This window comes from Acipenser ruthenus, chromosome 24 (assembly GCF_902713425.1).
Source record: "Acipenser ruthenus chromosome 24, fAciRut3.2 maternal haplotype, whole genome shotgun sequence".
In the NCBI taxonomy this organism is placed as follows: domain Eukaryota; kingdom Metazoa; phylum Chordata; class Actinopteri; order Acipenseriformes; family Acipenseridae; genus Acipenser; species Acipenser ruthenus.
Window position 1 is genome coordinate 28,416,906 of NC_081212.1, and position 16,301 is coordinate 28,433,206.

The 16,301-nt window shown below is 40.9% G+C and overlaps 1 protein-coding gene across 2 annotated transcripts; it reads left to right on the forward strand.

Moving 5' to 3' along the window:
* The first annotated feature begins 8,508 nt into the window (after window positions 1-8,508).
* LOC117429716 (gonadotropin-releasing hormone II receptor-like) lies at window positions 8,509-14,185 on the forward strand. 2 transcript variants are annotated; one of them, XM_058999127.1, is made up of 4 exons: window positions 8,509-8,615; window positions 9,646-10,333; window positions 12,344-12,548; window positions 13,067-14,185. In XM_058999127.1, exons 2-4 carry the CDS (start codon window positions 9,785-9,787, stop codon window positions 13,576-13,578), a joined length of 1,266 nt encoding a protein of 421 aa, XP_058855110.1. In that variant the 5' UTR covers window positions 8,509-8,615; window positions 9,646-9,784; the 3' UTR covers window positions 13,579-14,185. The 2 variants fall into 2 exon arrangements, with proteins under 2 accessions (XP_058855110.1, XP_058855109.1); XM_058999126.1 differs by lacking the exon at window positions 8,509-8,615 and adding an exon at window positions 8,774-8,985.
* The last annotated feature ends 2,116 nt before the right edge of the window (window positions 14,186-16,301 follow it).

Consider the following 16,301-nt stretch of genomic DNA (forward strand, 5'->3'; position numbering starts at 1 on the left):
AATATACATAAAAAGAAGTTACTGCAGTGTCAAAGTAAAGGATTGATATTAAAGCTAATTATTTTGTTGCTAGGCTGCCTGTAACATGAAAAGCTGGAAAGCGAGGTGATACAGACCCAAGAAGAAAAATAAAGCTTTTTTGAACAAATACAATCAGTGAAGAGATTAAACCGAGGCAGAGGCAGTGACCTTGAAACAGTGTCTTTGCAGTTAGCAGCAGAGGGGTTTGGCTTTGTTCCTGTCGTCCGCGAAGCTGAAGAAAATTCCATCAAGAAAGAAAAATAATGTTGTGCTGATTGCAAAGATCAATAGAGATGTTATTTATTTATTTAGTTTGTTTAATTATGTATTTATTCTTCAATATGCCACTGCTAGGCCTGATGCGAGTGGAATAGATGGCAAATAGTATATTAAAAGAATGAAAGGAAGCTTTCTCTTTTTACTAAGACAATCTTCTTCTTTTATTATTCTTATTATTACTCATGGAAGGACAAGTTAGCACTGGAGGTCTGGATCCAAACTAAAAATGATGAAATCTGTGTGTGAAATGTAACCCTAGGTATTACATGTATTAGGCTTGAGGAAAGGAAAATAACTTGTCAATCAACGAGGAATCACAGCGTTGTGCACCCTTGTTTTAATGGGAGTTTTATTAGAGGAATCACAGCATTGTGCACCCTTCTTTTAATGGGAGTTGTATTTGAGGAATCATAATGAGGCCACTCTTCAATCTACACAGGTACAGCAGGAACAGTCCGGATCAAAGGGAAGCACTGGAAAACACAACACACTGTTAAAGGGTTCCACTCGTGTCCCATCTGGTTTACTCTTATCTTCTCTGAATAGATTGAGTATCACATTGTCTAATTTTCAAGTTGCACTTAATTGCTACCGACAGAATAAGGGCAATTAAAATGCTCGGAGCTCAGCGAGAAGCCAGCATTGCAAAATCAGTTTGCTTTCAACGACAGCACATTTCCTTAACTTTGAACCACTGCGTTATTTGCTTACTCATCTCAGCCTTGCTTACCACCAGTGAATCAACCTTGCTTCAGAGAATCAAAGCAACTTCCTGAAATAACCTCCTTCTCACGCCACAACTCTCATCATGATATTTACCATCCAAATGCCTGATAGTCTCCGGTTGCCCTGTTTTTAGACCGTAATGGTAAGAGAGAATTGAAAGACTGAAGTCTTCAGGCTTCTTAAAAAAAAAGAAGCAGCAGCTCTGTTGCAAATAGATATGGCATCTCAGGGGGTTAGCTCTGTGAACTGGTCTTTCTAAATGTCATCCCAATTACCAATAGATATTGTCAAAAATAGCAAAGACATACAGTTCAGGCCAAAGGTTTTGCATAACCTAGAATTTTAGGATTGAGACATACTTAAAAAAAAAACAAAAAAAAAACGATATGATCTTTTATTTAACATCATGTAACAACATGATAGTAGTGCAGTATTTCATGTTAGATTTCGAAATGTCACATTTTTCATTTGTCTGTTTTTTGTTAAGCATGTGGAAACTACAAACAGTATGTAATTCAATATGTTAACATAACATCATTCAGCAGGTTTCATTCGACTTTAAGAAGCAAAGTTCTATATAGAGGGTCATGCAAAACTTCTTGCCATAGCTGTAGATGTAAAACTAATGAACACTAAGGAACTCTTCTAAGCAGATAATAATTCACATATAAATGCATTAGTAAAGCAATTATCAATAGTAGCAGGCTTCCAATAATAACAACAGGCTACTGCAGTACAATGAAACCTCAGCGGAGGATGCTGATTCACACTGTGGTGATTGCTTCTGGAGTAGAAATCACTGAAGCAGTCTAAAACCAATCGGAATCAATTTTACAGACTCTATTTTAACCTTCCTTGTGAATGCTGCACATTGCATGGGACAATTGTCCTGGGGGACTTGGTATGCCTGACTTCAAATTCAACTATAAAAACCGATTATAATGAAGCCGCACCCACACAAATGTGGCCATTATATCCTGATCTACAACCAGAGGCCAGATCACACACAAGTCTTAAATCATGACTCATTAAAAGTGGCGCTGTCAATGTGGTCCCTTGGAGACACGCAGGGCTGTCCTATTAAAAGTGTCTCATGTGGCCCCAGACCATGTAAATCTGCCAAGAGGTGAGTCGTTTGTCAGGCTGATTGAGTGCTACTGCTGTGGGGTCTTTCAGGTCTCATATATAACAATGATCTTTCTGTGGTGGATATCAGCGGGTCTTTTAGTGATACGGTTTACCGTATTTTTTTTTTAACTCAAATACTTCATGCCTCTGCAGGTTCAAGACAAACACACACACACATACAGAAAAGGACTATTACAATAAAATTCAAAATTTCATTCTGCTATATGGTCATAACTTTATTTATTACCGTACGTTAATATCAAATTGTGTTATTTGTGGTTTGTTAATGTCCAATTTTGGATTCTCAAAGCCTTTTACTCCAAAATTGGTAAAAACAAAGAGAAACAAGAGTTACACTTTACATGAAGCGCCTCTAATTACTGTGTGTTTACGTAGTAGTTATTATGCATTGCACAGCTTATATCAGAGCAGAATCGTGAAGCTCCATGGAGCTCCTTCAGCACAGCTTAGATCAGAGCAGAATCGTGAAGCTCCATGGAGCTCCTTCAGCACAGCTTAGATCAGAGCAGAATCGTGAAGCTCCATGGAGCTCCTTCAGCACAGCTTATATCAGAGCAGAATCGTGAAGCTCCATGGAGCTCCTTCAGCACAGCTTAGATCAGAGCAGAATCGTGAAGCTCCATGGAGCTCCTTCAGCACAGCTTAGATCAGAGCAGAATCGTGAAGCTCCATGGAGCTCCTTCAGCACAGCTTATATCAGAGCAGAATCGTGAAGCTCCATGGAGCTCCTTCAGCACAGCTTAGATCAGAGCAGAATCGTGAAGCTCCATGGAGCTCCTTCAGCACAGCTTAGATCAGAGCAGAATCGTGAAGCTCCATGGAGCTCCTTCAGCACAGCTTATATCAGAGCAGAATCGTGAAGCTCCATGGAGCTCCTTCAGCACAGCTTAGATCAGAGCAGAATCGTGAAGCTCCATGGAGCTCCTTCAGCACAGCTTATATCAGAGCAGAATCGTGAAGCTCCATGGAGCTCCTTCAGCACAGCTTAGATCAGAGCAGAATCGTGAAGCTCCATGGAGCTCCTTCAGCACAGCTTATATCAGAGCAGAATCGTGAAGCTCCATGGAGCTCCTTCAGCACAGCTTAGATCAGAGCAGAATCGTGAAGCTCCATGGAGCTCCTTCAGCACAGCTTAGATCAGAGCAGAATCGTGAAGCTCCATGGAGCTCCTTCAGCACAGCTTAGATCAGAGCAGAATCGTGAAGCTCCATGGAGCTCCTTCAGCACAGCTTAGATCAGAGCAGAATCGTGAAGCTCCATGGAGCTCCTTCAGCACAGCTTAGATCAGAGCAGAATCGTGAAGCTCCATGGAGCTCCTTCAGCACAGCTTAGATCAGAGCAGAATCGTGAAGCTCCATGGAGCTCCTTCAGCACAGCTTATATCAGAGCAGAATCGTGAAGCTCCATGGAGCTCCTTCAGCACAGCTTATATCAGAGCAGAATCGTGAAGCTCCATGGAGCTCCTTCAGCACAGCTTATATCAGAGCAGAATCGTGAAGCTCCATGGAGCTCCTTCAGCACAGCTTATATCAGAGCAGAATCGTGAAGCTCCATGGAGCTCCTTCAGCACAGCTTATATCAGAGCAGAATCGTGAAGCTCCATGGAGCTCCTTCAGCACAGCTTAGATCAGAGCAGAATCGTGAAGCTCCATGGAGCTCCTTCAGCACAGCTTATATCAGAGCAGAATCGTGAAGCTCCATGGAGCTCCTTCAGCACAGCTTATATCAGAGCAGAATCGTGAAGCTCCATGGAGCTCCTTCAGCACAGCTTAGATCAGAGCAGAATCGTGAAGCTCCATGGAGCTCCTTCAGCACAGCTTATATCAGAGCAGAATCGTGAAGCTCCATGGAGCTCCTTCAGCACAGCTTAGATCAGAGCAGAATCGTGAAGCTCCATGGAGCTCCTTCAGCACAGCTTAGATCAGAGCAGAATCGTGAAGCTCCATGGAGCTCCTTCAGCACAGCTTATATCAGAGCAGAATCGTGAAGCTCCATGGAGCTCCTTCAGCACAGCTTATATCAGAGCAGAATAGTGAAGCTCCATGGAGCTCCTTCAGCACAGCTTAGATCAGAGCAGAATCGTGAAGCTCCATGGAGCTCCTTCAGCACAGCTTATATCAGAGCAGAATCGTGAAGCTCCATGGAGCTCCTTCAGCACAGCTTAGATCAGAGCAGAATCGTGAAGCTCCATGGAGCTCCTTCAGCACAGCTTAGATCAGAGCAGAATCGTGAAGCTCCATGGAGCTCCTTCAGCACAGCTTATATCAGAGCAGAATCGTGAAGCTCCATGGAGCTCCTTCAGCACAGCTTATATCAGAGCAGAATCGTGAAGCTCCATGGAGCTCCTTCAGCACAGCTTAGATCAGAGCAGAATCGTGAAGCTCCATGGAGCTCCTTCAGCACAGCTTAGATCAGAGCAGAATCGTGAAGCTCCATGGAGCTCCTTCAGCACAGCTTAGATCAGAGCAGAATCGTGAAGCTCCATGGAGCTCCTTCAGCACAGCTTATATCAGAGCAGAATCGTGAAGCTCCATGGAGCTCCTTCAGCACAGCTTATATCAGAGCAGAATCGTGAAGCTGCATGGAGCTCCTTCAGCACAGCTTATATCAGAGCAGAATCGTGAAGCTCCATGGAGCTCCTTCAGCACAGCTTAGATCAGAGCAGAATCGTGAAGCTCCATGGAGCTCCTTCAGCACAGCTTATATCAGAGCAGAATCGTGAAGCTCCATGGAGCTCCTTCAGCACAGCTTATATCAGAGCAGAATCGTGAAGCTCCATGGAGCTCCTTCAGCACAGCTTAGATCAGAGCAGAATCGTGAAGCTCCATGGAGCTCCTTCAGCACAGCTTATATCAGAGCAGAATCGTGAAGCTCCATGGAGCTCCTTTGTTCAACTGTTGACATTGTTTACTTACAGTTTTAAAATAGTAATGCGAATTGCCAATTAAATAAAGAGACTGCCACTGCTAAGTGTTTTTTGCTTCCTTGGATTACACAGACGTCACTAGAGGATGACCAGCTCAGAGGCAATTTATCTGGAAAATCGATGGGCTGGCAAGTGCTTTCCAGCCAATACATAATTTCAGCAAACTAAGGTTCCTAGTAATTTTGACAAAATGGTGCATAATCACTCCACCTATGTAATTGGAGGGTAGGACAAACAGTACTGATGGATAATGAGAAAAAAAAGCCCTCTTAAAGAAGAAAGAAAAACGCATTGCTTTGTTCAAAAAACCTTGCATGCCTGCCTTTGTTGCATCTGGTAATTCTGTGCGTTCCCATTGCCCTCCTGAATGGAGTAAATACATGTATCTTTTCATGACAGATTGTGACTGCTTTGTTACTGTGGATACAAACTGAACTGTGGAGACAGATGGTTATTATTGCTGCATTTTTTATAGGTTATACACCTTTTATTTCGTTTATTTGTTCAAAAGGACACTTTATTTTTAGTTTATTACCTGCTGACAATCATCATATTACCACATTTAGTTTATTTATTCTTGTAAAAGGTTACTTAATATATAGGAACCTACTTCCAAAACAAACAAACAAACAAACAAACAAACAAATCCTGGGATTTATTGGAGTACTTGCAGCTCACTGTGACTGACAGGCTTATTGGGACAATACTCTGTCACTATACCAAGAAGCAGTGACACTCTAAAATAAAGGCTGCAAAGTCACAATGAACTCCATCTGAATCCCACAGGCATAACACCTGAATATCTTATGCACGTCATCTGAGTTATGAAATAATTCATGTTTCATTCCAGGGTACAGTCTTGCTGCATACCTAGCAGGTGCACAATTGTACTGCTAACCCTGATCTGGTATCATTTACAAGTACAATGTACAGCCATTCCTGCCAGTGCACATCAGTACTAAAAGCAGGATATAAGATGAGTGCTGACATACAGTACCGGTGGGAGGTTTCTGCAGCCCCAAGGACTGGGTAGTTTTGCCAAGAACGGAAGTATCTGGCTGGTTTAGGATTGTTTTTCTGGCTCAGGTAAACTTGTAACCACTACATTATTGGAAATCCTTGCAGTGCCAATACTCAGGATCTATATTAAGAGACAAGTGCAAAGGCTAAGGCAAATTCTCTTCAAGGATAAAACAACTTGAACAGTGTTTAAAAACATTGCTCAGAACAACTCCTTGCTAGTTTTAAACCACAACATTTTATTTATTTTTACTTTCGGGTAATTTGCCTTTGGCCTTGCTAACAGAGCCATCAGTGTCAAAACTAAACCGCATGTGCCAGAGCAAGGTGCTGCTGACCTTGCATGTGATGTAGTGCTGCACATGTTGTCTTCCAACTGGCCTTGGGGGCAATCCAAACTCATGGTGTCGCAAAACATGGAGCTGAGGGCCTTGAACTTTATTGAAGACCGGAGGATCAGGGCGCTTCACTTCACAAGATGGGTCTGAAGGCACTGGTAATAGTGATTGAGGCATTATACTGGAGAAAGTTTTCAAATTTAAAGTGAAGAGAAACGCAGTGTTGTTTAATGATTTATCAAACCCTATCATGTACCAAGAGAAAAACAAAACATTCAGCAGCTTTGTCAGCTATTTGAAAATATAAAACTTCTTCTGTCACATGCTAATATATATATAGTTAACCAGACTGTGTGTTTCAGCAACATTTTCTAACACCGTATCTCAGAGACGGAGCGGTCTACCCACCGAGTCACAACGGCCAACTAAACAATACAGTCGCCTCACCTGCTTCACCCCTGGATATTCATCACTTAACAAGATCACTTTCATCACACACACAGGCACAGGTGCACTGCTGCATGCATGTTGCATTGTCAGATGGACTCAAGTCATTTTGAAGAGAAGAATACAACACATTGAGGCACATTGACAATTAGCATGATTCACACTAATTGAGTCATCCAAGGGACCAGCCCAAGTGGAATTTATTGGCAGGTGGTGATTGTATCCAGCTGATTTAAGATTTGAAGTATCTCTCCTGGGATCACTCAGATTGGTCACCACAGACAGATGGCCCTTGAATACAAGCACATTCCATCTGGCCTTTGTCCTCCAGGAGCCGGTAGCTTGCTGACATCCGCTCTCAAGCTCATGGGTGTAAAGGGGTGATTGGCTTGATGGTGGGATCAGGGGACCTTCAATTCTCCTGAGATGTGGGAAGGAGCCTTGAGGGACCAGGTAACACACTCTTCAACGATAAACAGAACCATGACACAAAGATGAATGAATGAGCTGAGAAAACAATGAGCAAAGCTGAATGAAAACATGCATGTGGAAAAGCTGAATGAAAACATGCATGTGGAAAAACTGAATGAAAACATGCATGTGGAAAAGCTGAATCCCTTATAACTCTGTATCCATCCAAACAATCAACTTCGAAGAAAACCTTCCTTGTTAAAAACAAAGACAGTATCACTCATTCTTGGACCTGAAAGGTGTTGAATGGATGCTTCATTTGTGTTGATAATTAGTTTGGGATTATCATTTTCTAGTCGTTGAAGTGGGGTTACTTTTTGTAAGGGCACTATTTTAGTTTTCCTTTTTATTTGAATATAAACAGGTTTGTGTATATTATTTAAACACCAACACACAATACCATACATGTGTTAACATGTTAGTAATCTTATTGTTCAGAGTTAGCAGGCTGAACAAGTGGTAAGAGAATCACATTTTAACACTGTCATTATTTTTGCCAAAGGTTATTTGAAGACTAACTACTGGACTTAGCAGTTTTAATCTTGTAATGTCACGATTGCAGCTGTCAAGTGAAACACAAATGTATTCTGGAAATAAGCATAGACATTTAAAAAAAAAAAAAAAACCTAGATATTTAATGTTAGGCCATGCTGATTACTAATGGTAATTTATTCAACATTTCAGAATTTAGTGACTTCAGTCAAATTAATATTATGATTCAACTTGACAGTAAATTAAATTACCATTTTACATATAGGCTTGGGTAAATTAATGTTTTTAACACTATATAATTTAAACATCATTAAATGTCAGTTTTTCCCTTTGATTACCCATCTCAGAGGTTAGATCACTGCACAGCACTGTACAAATGTATATGAACACCCCGTTGCTTCTGTTGTTTTGATTTGTTGTGCATATGAAATCAAACCACTGGAACTCAAAATTTTGGAATATTGTCTCTGTCCGTTACATTTTACGATCCCATTACAATACTTTAGAAGGAGAGGTTTTTTTTTTTTTTCATGAATGTAATGATGAAACTGATGACGCCACCAGCAGCCAGTTAGTGAATGGGTTTGAGATGTTCTCAATCACGTGCTATCCCGCAATGAGCCACACTGCAGTTAAAACCTTGGATTCAATTGGGAGTCCTCACGACTGACTTCATCAACACCTTTGCGGCGCTGGATTTAATGGACGTTACAAAAAACTGGAACACCGCATTCTGAAGAAGCAGAGTGAGTAGCAGAGCTCTGCGGGGGAGAAATGGGAATCTGATGCATAATCAAACACAAGAGTGGTAGACAGCTTTCCGAAGATTTCCATTAGCGTACAGCATGCAGTTTTTTTTTTTTTTTTTTTTTTTTATAGAGAGACAGTTTTGAAAAGTCTTACATTCTCCACAGCGAGAAAGCAGCACTGGCGAAGTAGACAGCGCATCTGTTCAGCCGGTGGTACTAAATTGAAAACTATGCACACACATCGATCAGTTACAAGATGAATCCCTACAAACAACACCCAGACAAGTCGTCCAGAATGGAAGCTACCACTTTGTTTTATTACTACAGAACCAACCGCTATTAAAGGTGTCATTTCTCATGCAATAAGGTGATTAGTTTTCTCCATGCTATAGAACTGTTGATTTACAAGACGTGCCTTTGAAATGCAGAATTTCAGATATTATTTGTACAGCAGAAAAAGAAGGGTGAAGTAACTGTACATACAGAGGTTCATGAGGTTGTTCAGCTGTCCGGAGTCCGAGACACGAATAAGGGCTGAAACTTGCAGCTCTTTTTCACGGTTAATTCAACTGTTTTATTCACGAACCGAACCGGAAAGCACAACGACGTCTTTTACTTCCAATTATGGTGTGCTTTCCTTTGAGGTGACTTTGCTGAGGTAAGGTAAGGGAGGGTTACAATAAGGACAGAAAGTAAATAGAACATTAGAAAATGGGTCGTGTTGATGTTAAAAGCAAGTCTGTTTAGAAATGTCCTTTCAACACCATAGACCTAATATTATGAATGCATGCATGTATGTTTGCATGCATGTGTGAATGTATTGGATGCAAAACGACGTAAGCTGCCACACAGGTGCAGCCCCTCTGGTTGCAGGTTAATTAATGTTTTATTGTATTTGTAAATTAATTTAAAAAAAAAAAAAAATGCTTACATAATGTTACTTTTGAACCAGCAATTAGAACAGGTCAATAGCCTGGAGGATGCCGCATCATTTATTAATTGTATTATTTTTTTCTCTTTCTTGAAGGTGAGTGCCAGATCCACCCTTTGCCCAACCAACATTAATGACTATGTCCATGTATTGAGCTATCAGACATTCTGCAACACATTTTGGTTGAACTAATCCGGACAAACAAGAGCGGGTCATCCCCATATACGCCTCAGATATGAATCTTTCCAACAACCTCTACAAAAATGACAACGCCGGGGTCTATCGGTCTGTTGTGGTCCAGCAGAATTTGACCAAGTACCCGAACTCTTGGACCCAGTATAGCAACGGCAGTGCAGATCAGCTTCCAACTTTCTCCACCGCGGCCAAGACAAGGGTCGCCATTACCTGCGTTATATTCCTAGTGTCCGCTTTCTGCAACCTGGCCGTCCTGTGGTCGGCCAGCACCAACAACAAAAGGAAGTCGCACGTGAGAATACTTATAATAAACCTGACAGCGGCGGATCTCTTGGTCACTTTTGTTGTCATGCCTCTGGATGCCATCTGGAATGTCACAGTTCAGTGGCTCGCGGGGGACGTTGCTTGCAGGATCCTTATGTTTCTGAAACTCGTGGCTATGTACGCCTGCGCGTTCGTGACTGTGGTCATTAGCTTAGACAGGCAGTCTGCAATCCTCAACCCACTGGCCATCAACGAAGCGAAGAAGAAAAACAAAATGATGCTCTCCGTGGCTTGGACCATGAGCGTGTTGCTGTCAGTTCCGCAGGTAAATTACCCCCGTACTGTATTTCATTAGCTAGTAATCACAGATAATTTACAAATATGTTTTTTGAGAACATCCAACTGTGTCCTTTAACATAGTAATACACTGAAGCCTATGAGCAAATCACCATTAAACAAATTGGACAACAGGTCCCATAAGTTGATTTAAAAGGGAAGTGTGACACATTCTGTCAGTAAAGAAAGCACATTTGACACAAAATACACCTAAATATAACGGAAAACTAACCAGCGCAGTTATCACTGCAAGGTAATGTGGACTGCTAGTCAAACGCAACACTCATGCTTCCTGCTTTGTAATTACAACATAATAGGGTCCATAGTACAGTACTGTACTCTCAGCCATCAGACGCCTGTGTTTATTCATTAAAAAAAACAATTAGCTGTTACATAATGAGTTGTCAACCATTTCGCTATTAAGTTCCGCTATTTAACATGCAATAAAATGCTTTTATCAGAACACAAGTATAGCTTCAGCACAATCTGTGCCTGAGGGAACGGGACTGTAGGACTGGGGGGTCGAGGTTAGAGTCTAGGTGAGCTGGAATCATGTGAAGAAGCCCTCTCAGTGGCTGCAGCCCCACTGGAGCCAGTGCTAATGCCCCTCTCCGCAGAGTCTGACATACCAACCCACAAAATACCTTGGAAACAAAGCCTTGAAAATGCAGCAGAACAAAACACCACACTGAGGCGCTGTGGCAATGCGCCCCGCCCCTGTGTGCATTTGTGTGTTATGTGTTGTATGTTGCGTGTGTTAATGTTGGTGTATAGATTGGTATATACACGGGATATAAACGGGTCTGTTTTTCACGTGTGATTTAAAGATGTAGAATTATATTTAGGCACGGGATTGCACTATCACTTCACGTGCATTTAAAGTATAATATGCGAGCACGGGGTTGCACAGAATTAATTCACGTGCTGGGATTCAAGTGAATAATTAATTAGTAATTGAATCCCAGCACAACAGTATATATAGATGCACATTTCTTTCACTCGGGGTTGGGTGTTCGAGAGTGGAGAACGGGTGAGGAGAAGGAGGAAAATAGTACAGGAAAGTAAATTAAACTAAAATAACCATTTATTTCACTCACTGTGTTTGTTTGTCTCCGTGCACCAGTTGTCTGTGTAGTCCGTTTTGTTTGTCTATTTATTTTGGCGCGAAGTGCCGTGTCCTGTTTTGTGCTTGTGTTTTGTGTTTAAAACCTTTTATTTTCTGTTCTGTTTATTAAATGCTGAGCGAAAGCATTCGCTCAGCTTCACCAAACCACACCTCTCTGTCTGTTTATTTCCTGCATTTGGTCTGACGCCACCCACTCCGGCCGTCTTTGTGACAGGCGCCTAATAGTAATGCCACCCTCTCTTCCTCTATTCAGGTTTAGCAAGCCTTACGTGTTGATTTTGGTTCATTGTTGTTAAAACTGGGGAGGAGGCAGCCATGTTCTTGGACCATGGCCCAACAGAGCTGAAGAGGTGGGAGAAGAATTGAACGGTTAAAACTGATCTGTTGAGAAAAGCACTAAAATACATCGCCCAGACTTGAGCAAAAAATAAAGGCTGGTTCATGTTGACGCATCATCTAATAGCCCTGATAAACCCAAAGGAGGTCAAATTACATTTGAACAGCTGCGTGACTCATCTACTAGCTGAGAATCCACAGTGTGTAAGAACTCATGGGCACCGCTGCATGTTGGATACATGGCTATACAATGAGCCATCTGCTTCTGCAGCACAGACGTTCCTAAGGATAGTGCTGAGCCATCAGTGTATTAAACTGATTGAATGTAATGTGCTGCTAAGGTGTTCTCATTCATTAGTCATTGGGGATGTATCACATCCGTTTTGAGCAGAGATATAAACTTGCTGATCAGGTATTGTTGTTCTTCAGGGACATGCTGCATGCTACAGTATGAATAAATCATTGCTGCTCCAGATCACCCCACTGGGAAATGCTGTGTTATTAAGCGTGTGCTTGTGCCATGGTTTTGTTTTTCAGATGTTCATATTTCACACTGTTACTATCACCGTACCGCAGAACTTCACCCAATGCACCACCAGGGGGAGCTTCCAGGAGCACTGGCAGGAGACAGCGTATAACATGTTCACCTTTGCGTGCCTCTTCCTCTTACCGCTGGTCATCATGATCTTGTGCTACTCCAGGATCCTCATTGAGATATCAAAACAAATGACCAAGGGAAACAGTAAGTGCACTTCCAACATGTCTTATTTCTACAAACAATGACTTCAAGTTATATCACATTATAGAAACGATTGCAGTAGATTCATTGGCTGATATATATGAATCTAGTTCAAGTATATATTATAACTTCCTTATAACATTGAATAACCACAGATGATTCCAAACATGTATTGTGATTCAGTGTTATTATTTCTAATCATAATCTATAACTATTAATAACATAATTAATAAATGCTTCTAGAATGTATATAATCCACTTGTGCATATATATACACAACACATCCCAAAACTAAAGTGCTATTCCAGCAGTTCTCTGCTTCTGGCAGATAGGTTAAAGTTGTTTTTCAGTCCAACCAGAAAACTGTATTGCCTCTGTAGATTACCTTTAATCAATACTACCCCAAGAAAACCACCTGTAGGTATTGAAATACACGGTGAAGACTACTGACAATGACCTAACATCAGCCCACTTGTGCAAGTTAAAGAGATAAAGAGACGGAGCTGTTGTTTTTGTTTCAGTATCTTCGAAGGAAGTGCACTTGAGGCGATCAAAGAACAACATACCAAAGGCGCGAATGAGAACTCTGAAAATGAGCATCGTCATCGTGACTTCCTTCATTGTCTGCTGGACCCCTTATTACCTTCTCGGGCTGTGGTATTGGTTTTCCCCTGATGTGCTGGAAGAAACCGTCTCCCATTCCCTGAGCCACATGCTGTTTCTATTCGGGCTGTTCAGCACTTGCCTGGACCCCATCACTTACGGGCTCTTCACCATCCATTTCACCAGCCTCAAACGCTACTGCTGCAGCACCAACATGATGGTGGAGTCGGAAACCAATTCCACCACGACCAGCTCCTTCAGGTGCTCAGCTGCATCGCTCCGCATGAAGAGGCTCACTGTGCTCGCTCACGAGATGCAAGGGAGTAGCGGTGCTAGGAACAAGCCGGAGAGAAAGACTGGCTACTACAGCAACGGCAACAGCTATCTCGCTGTCTACAAGGAAGGGACCAATGACAGGACTCATTCATGATGTGAGATCAAACCAATGCAGGATGGAAGAAAGGCTGCACTCTCTGCTCGAGTGCTTTGAGAAGAAAGGGGTTGGACAAGCACCCCCCATGGGCACCCCGGACTGATTACCTCCCCTGATTCCTCCAGGGATGTTTGAGATGGAAATCTGTAGGAAAGTCTGATCTCCAGATTGGCCTGTGAAGCAATTACTATGGAGGATGCTTTTCATGAAACAGCAGTCCTTTTTTGCAGCCCCTGCCAACCAAGCACCTACAATCAGTCCTCTGTCAAAGTCCCTTGCAACAGGGAGATGCAGATTGTGTATATTCCACAATACTCTGCCTGTCAGGGAGTCCATCTGTATAAGAAGTTAATGAGGTATTGTATGTGAAGGGTAGTCAATTTACACACAAGTGCACACTGCATATCACAGGTGTTTATAATGGGTCCACACCCTACATGTGTAATCATCCTGGGGATTTGAAACACTTAATCAGGTCCATTCTTTATGCCTTTGTCGTGATTTTCTGTTATAACTACAGGTCAGCTCAATGGGATGGTGGTGGACAGATGGACAGGACGGACAAAATGGATATTATCAGCTCACAAGGGTCCCCATTTTTTGAATGAGGTCCCAAAGCAGGACCAACCCTTACATTATTAAAAAAAACACCATAAGAACACTATACAGGCAGGGTTAGAAATGTGGGGCTCTCCTGTTAATGATTCAATTGACTGCTGTACCATATTAAGATCTGTTGCTATATATACAACAACCGATTAGATATTTACTTTGTGTTTCTTATGTTCTTACCATAGTGTCAGTTTATATCTACCTCAAATCACACAAAAATGCCTCAGAAACTCGCTATCACCAACAGTACATCGATCCTAGCCAGCCTCCCTGAATCTTTTTCAAAGGTAAGAAGTTCTGTAATGCAATTAATCATCTCAGGGAACCCCTGCATATTTGATAAGGCTTCTTTCTCATGCATTTTTTTGTTTGAAAATGTGCATATATGATTCTGCACACCTTTACATTTTGCTGCTGTTGTTGTCACAAAAACGCTAACACATTAGCCAACAAACTAAAAACTAGTTGTATTATATTTTTTACAAAGATCAACAAGGGAATTAGAATGTAAAATAATAGCTAGACATCTTAAAAAAACAAAACCTTTTAAAAATGTGATTAAAAACAAAGAGGTAACTCTATACACAAAGCTATAAGGACTGTTTTAGTTTTTTTAAAGGGACGTTTTCAGTGTGCAGTACAATAAGCCTGTGGGTTATTAGTCTATACTCACTTTTAAAGACACTGTAATCTAAGATAATGTTTACAAGCACGCTTCAAAAAACTGCCTTTAAAAAAAACATTCTTTAAAATGGTCCTTAAAAATGTGGTGAATAGGGACCAGCAAGTTTGAAGTGCTTTAATTCTTGAAAGCAAGAGCTGCTTCACTTTTGTTAAAGTGATCAATGTTCTGCATTTATATCTGGAATCAAATACCTAGTACAGTACTGTGCAACGCAATAGCTTACCACTGCCATATTTACATTACAATGACATACAATCACTATGTTTTTGTCATGGAGAGAAATTTCTATAGCCGTCATAAAGTAAAAATCTTGCATATATTTTAAAGACATTTGTCTTTTGTTACCAATAATAAACAGCTAAAGTAAGACACCATGTGTAGGGAACAGTATGGTAATTGTGTTTCTGGATGGGAGTTTTAATTCCTTATCTTGATTATTCCAAATTGTTCTGCTGGTGGAATAACATGTTGATAGCTAATGCCCTGTTCACGCAACCAAAGCAATGCTCACTCCTCACGTGTTCAGAATGCGATTTCCGGGAATGACGGCTGTGTGTTTTCAACCTGTCTCCGATGATACTTCTGATACATGTTTTCAGTAAACATTAGAATTAAAGTTGCATGCACTCACTTTCAGGAAAACAAGCACATTAAAATCCTGCCTTCAACAACATGTCTTAAAGTGTTCAATCAGAATCAACAACTCAACCTTTTACTTCTGCTGGTCTGAAGGGTTACATTTTTAAGAAAAGTCTGCAATCATAAAATTATCATTTTATTACAGAAGTGTGCTGTTTAAGAGTAATGAAATACTGGTGTTGTGCTCAGTGTAAGATATGTCAATGCTAACTTGTGGGTGTTATTAAAAGGGTATCAAACAGATGTCAATATATAGTTCCTTGGTGCTGTCGATCTTGTAGATAATTATAATTGTTTATAATGCTGCATGTTTCTTTATATGTGTTATATTTGTTAAAATCGTGAAAATTCATATTTGACAGCAACGGAGTGGAATACATCAGATTAAGTAGAACGAAAAGCGTTATTTTCATTTAAAACGTAATGATGTAAGTTATGAATTCATGTAAAGAATGACTTTTTTAAAAATGATTAAGATGGAAATGTGTATGTTAAAAAATAAAGCTCAACCTTTACTTTGCATTTGAAAGTGGTTTTAGTTGTGCGAAGCTAACATAACTGGACATTGTAAATTGGGGAGAAAAATGAGATTAAAATATAAAAAATACACATTATTCATATTAAATGTGGGAGCAGTCACATTGAGACCTGCATTGTATCAAAGCCGCCAGCCTCACTAAATAGTCCATAAAAAAACAAAGCTATCACGTGACATGAAATGTCTCTAATTACTGTGTATTTACATTGTAGTTACTTAGTAAATACATGTGTACTTACACACAAT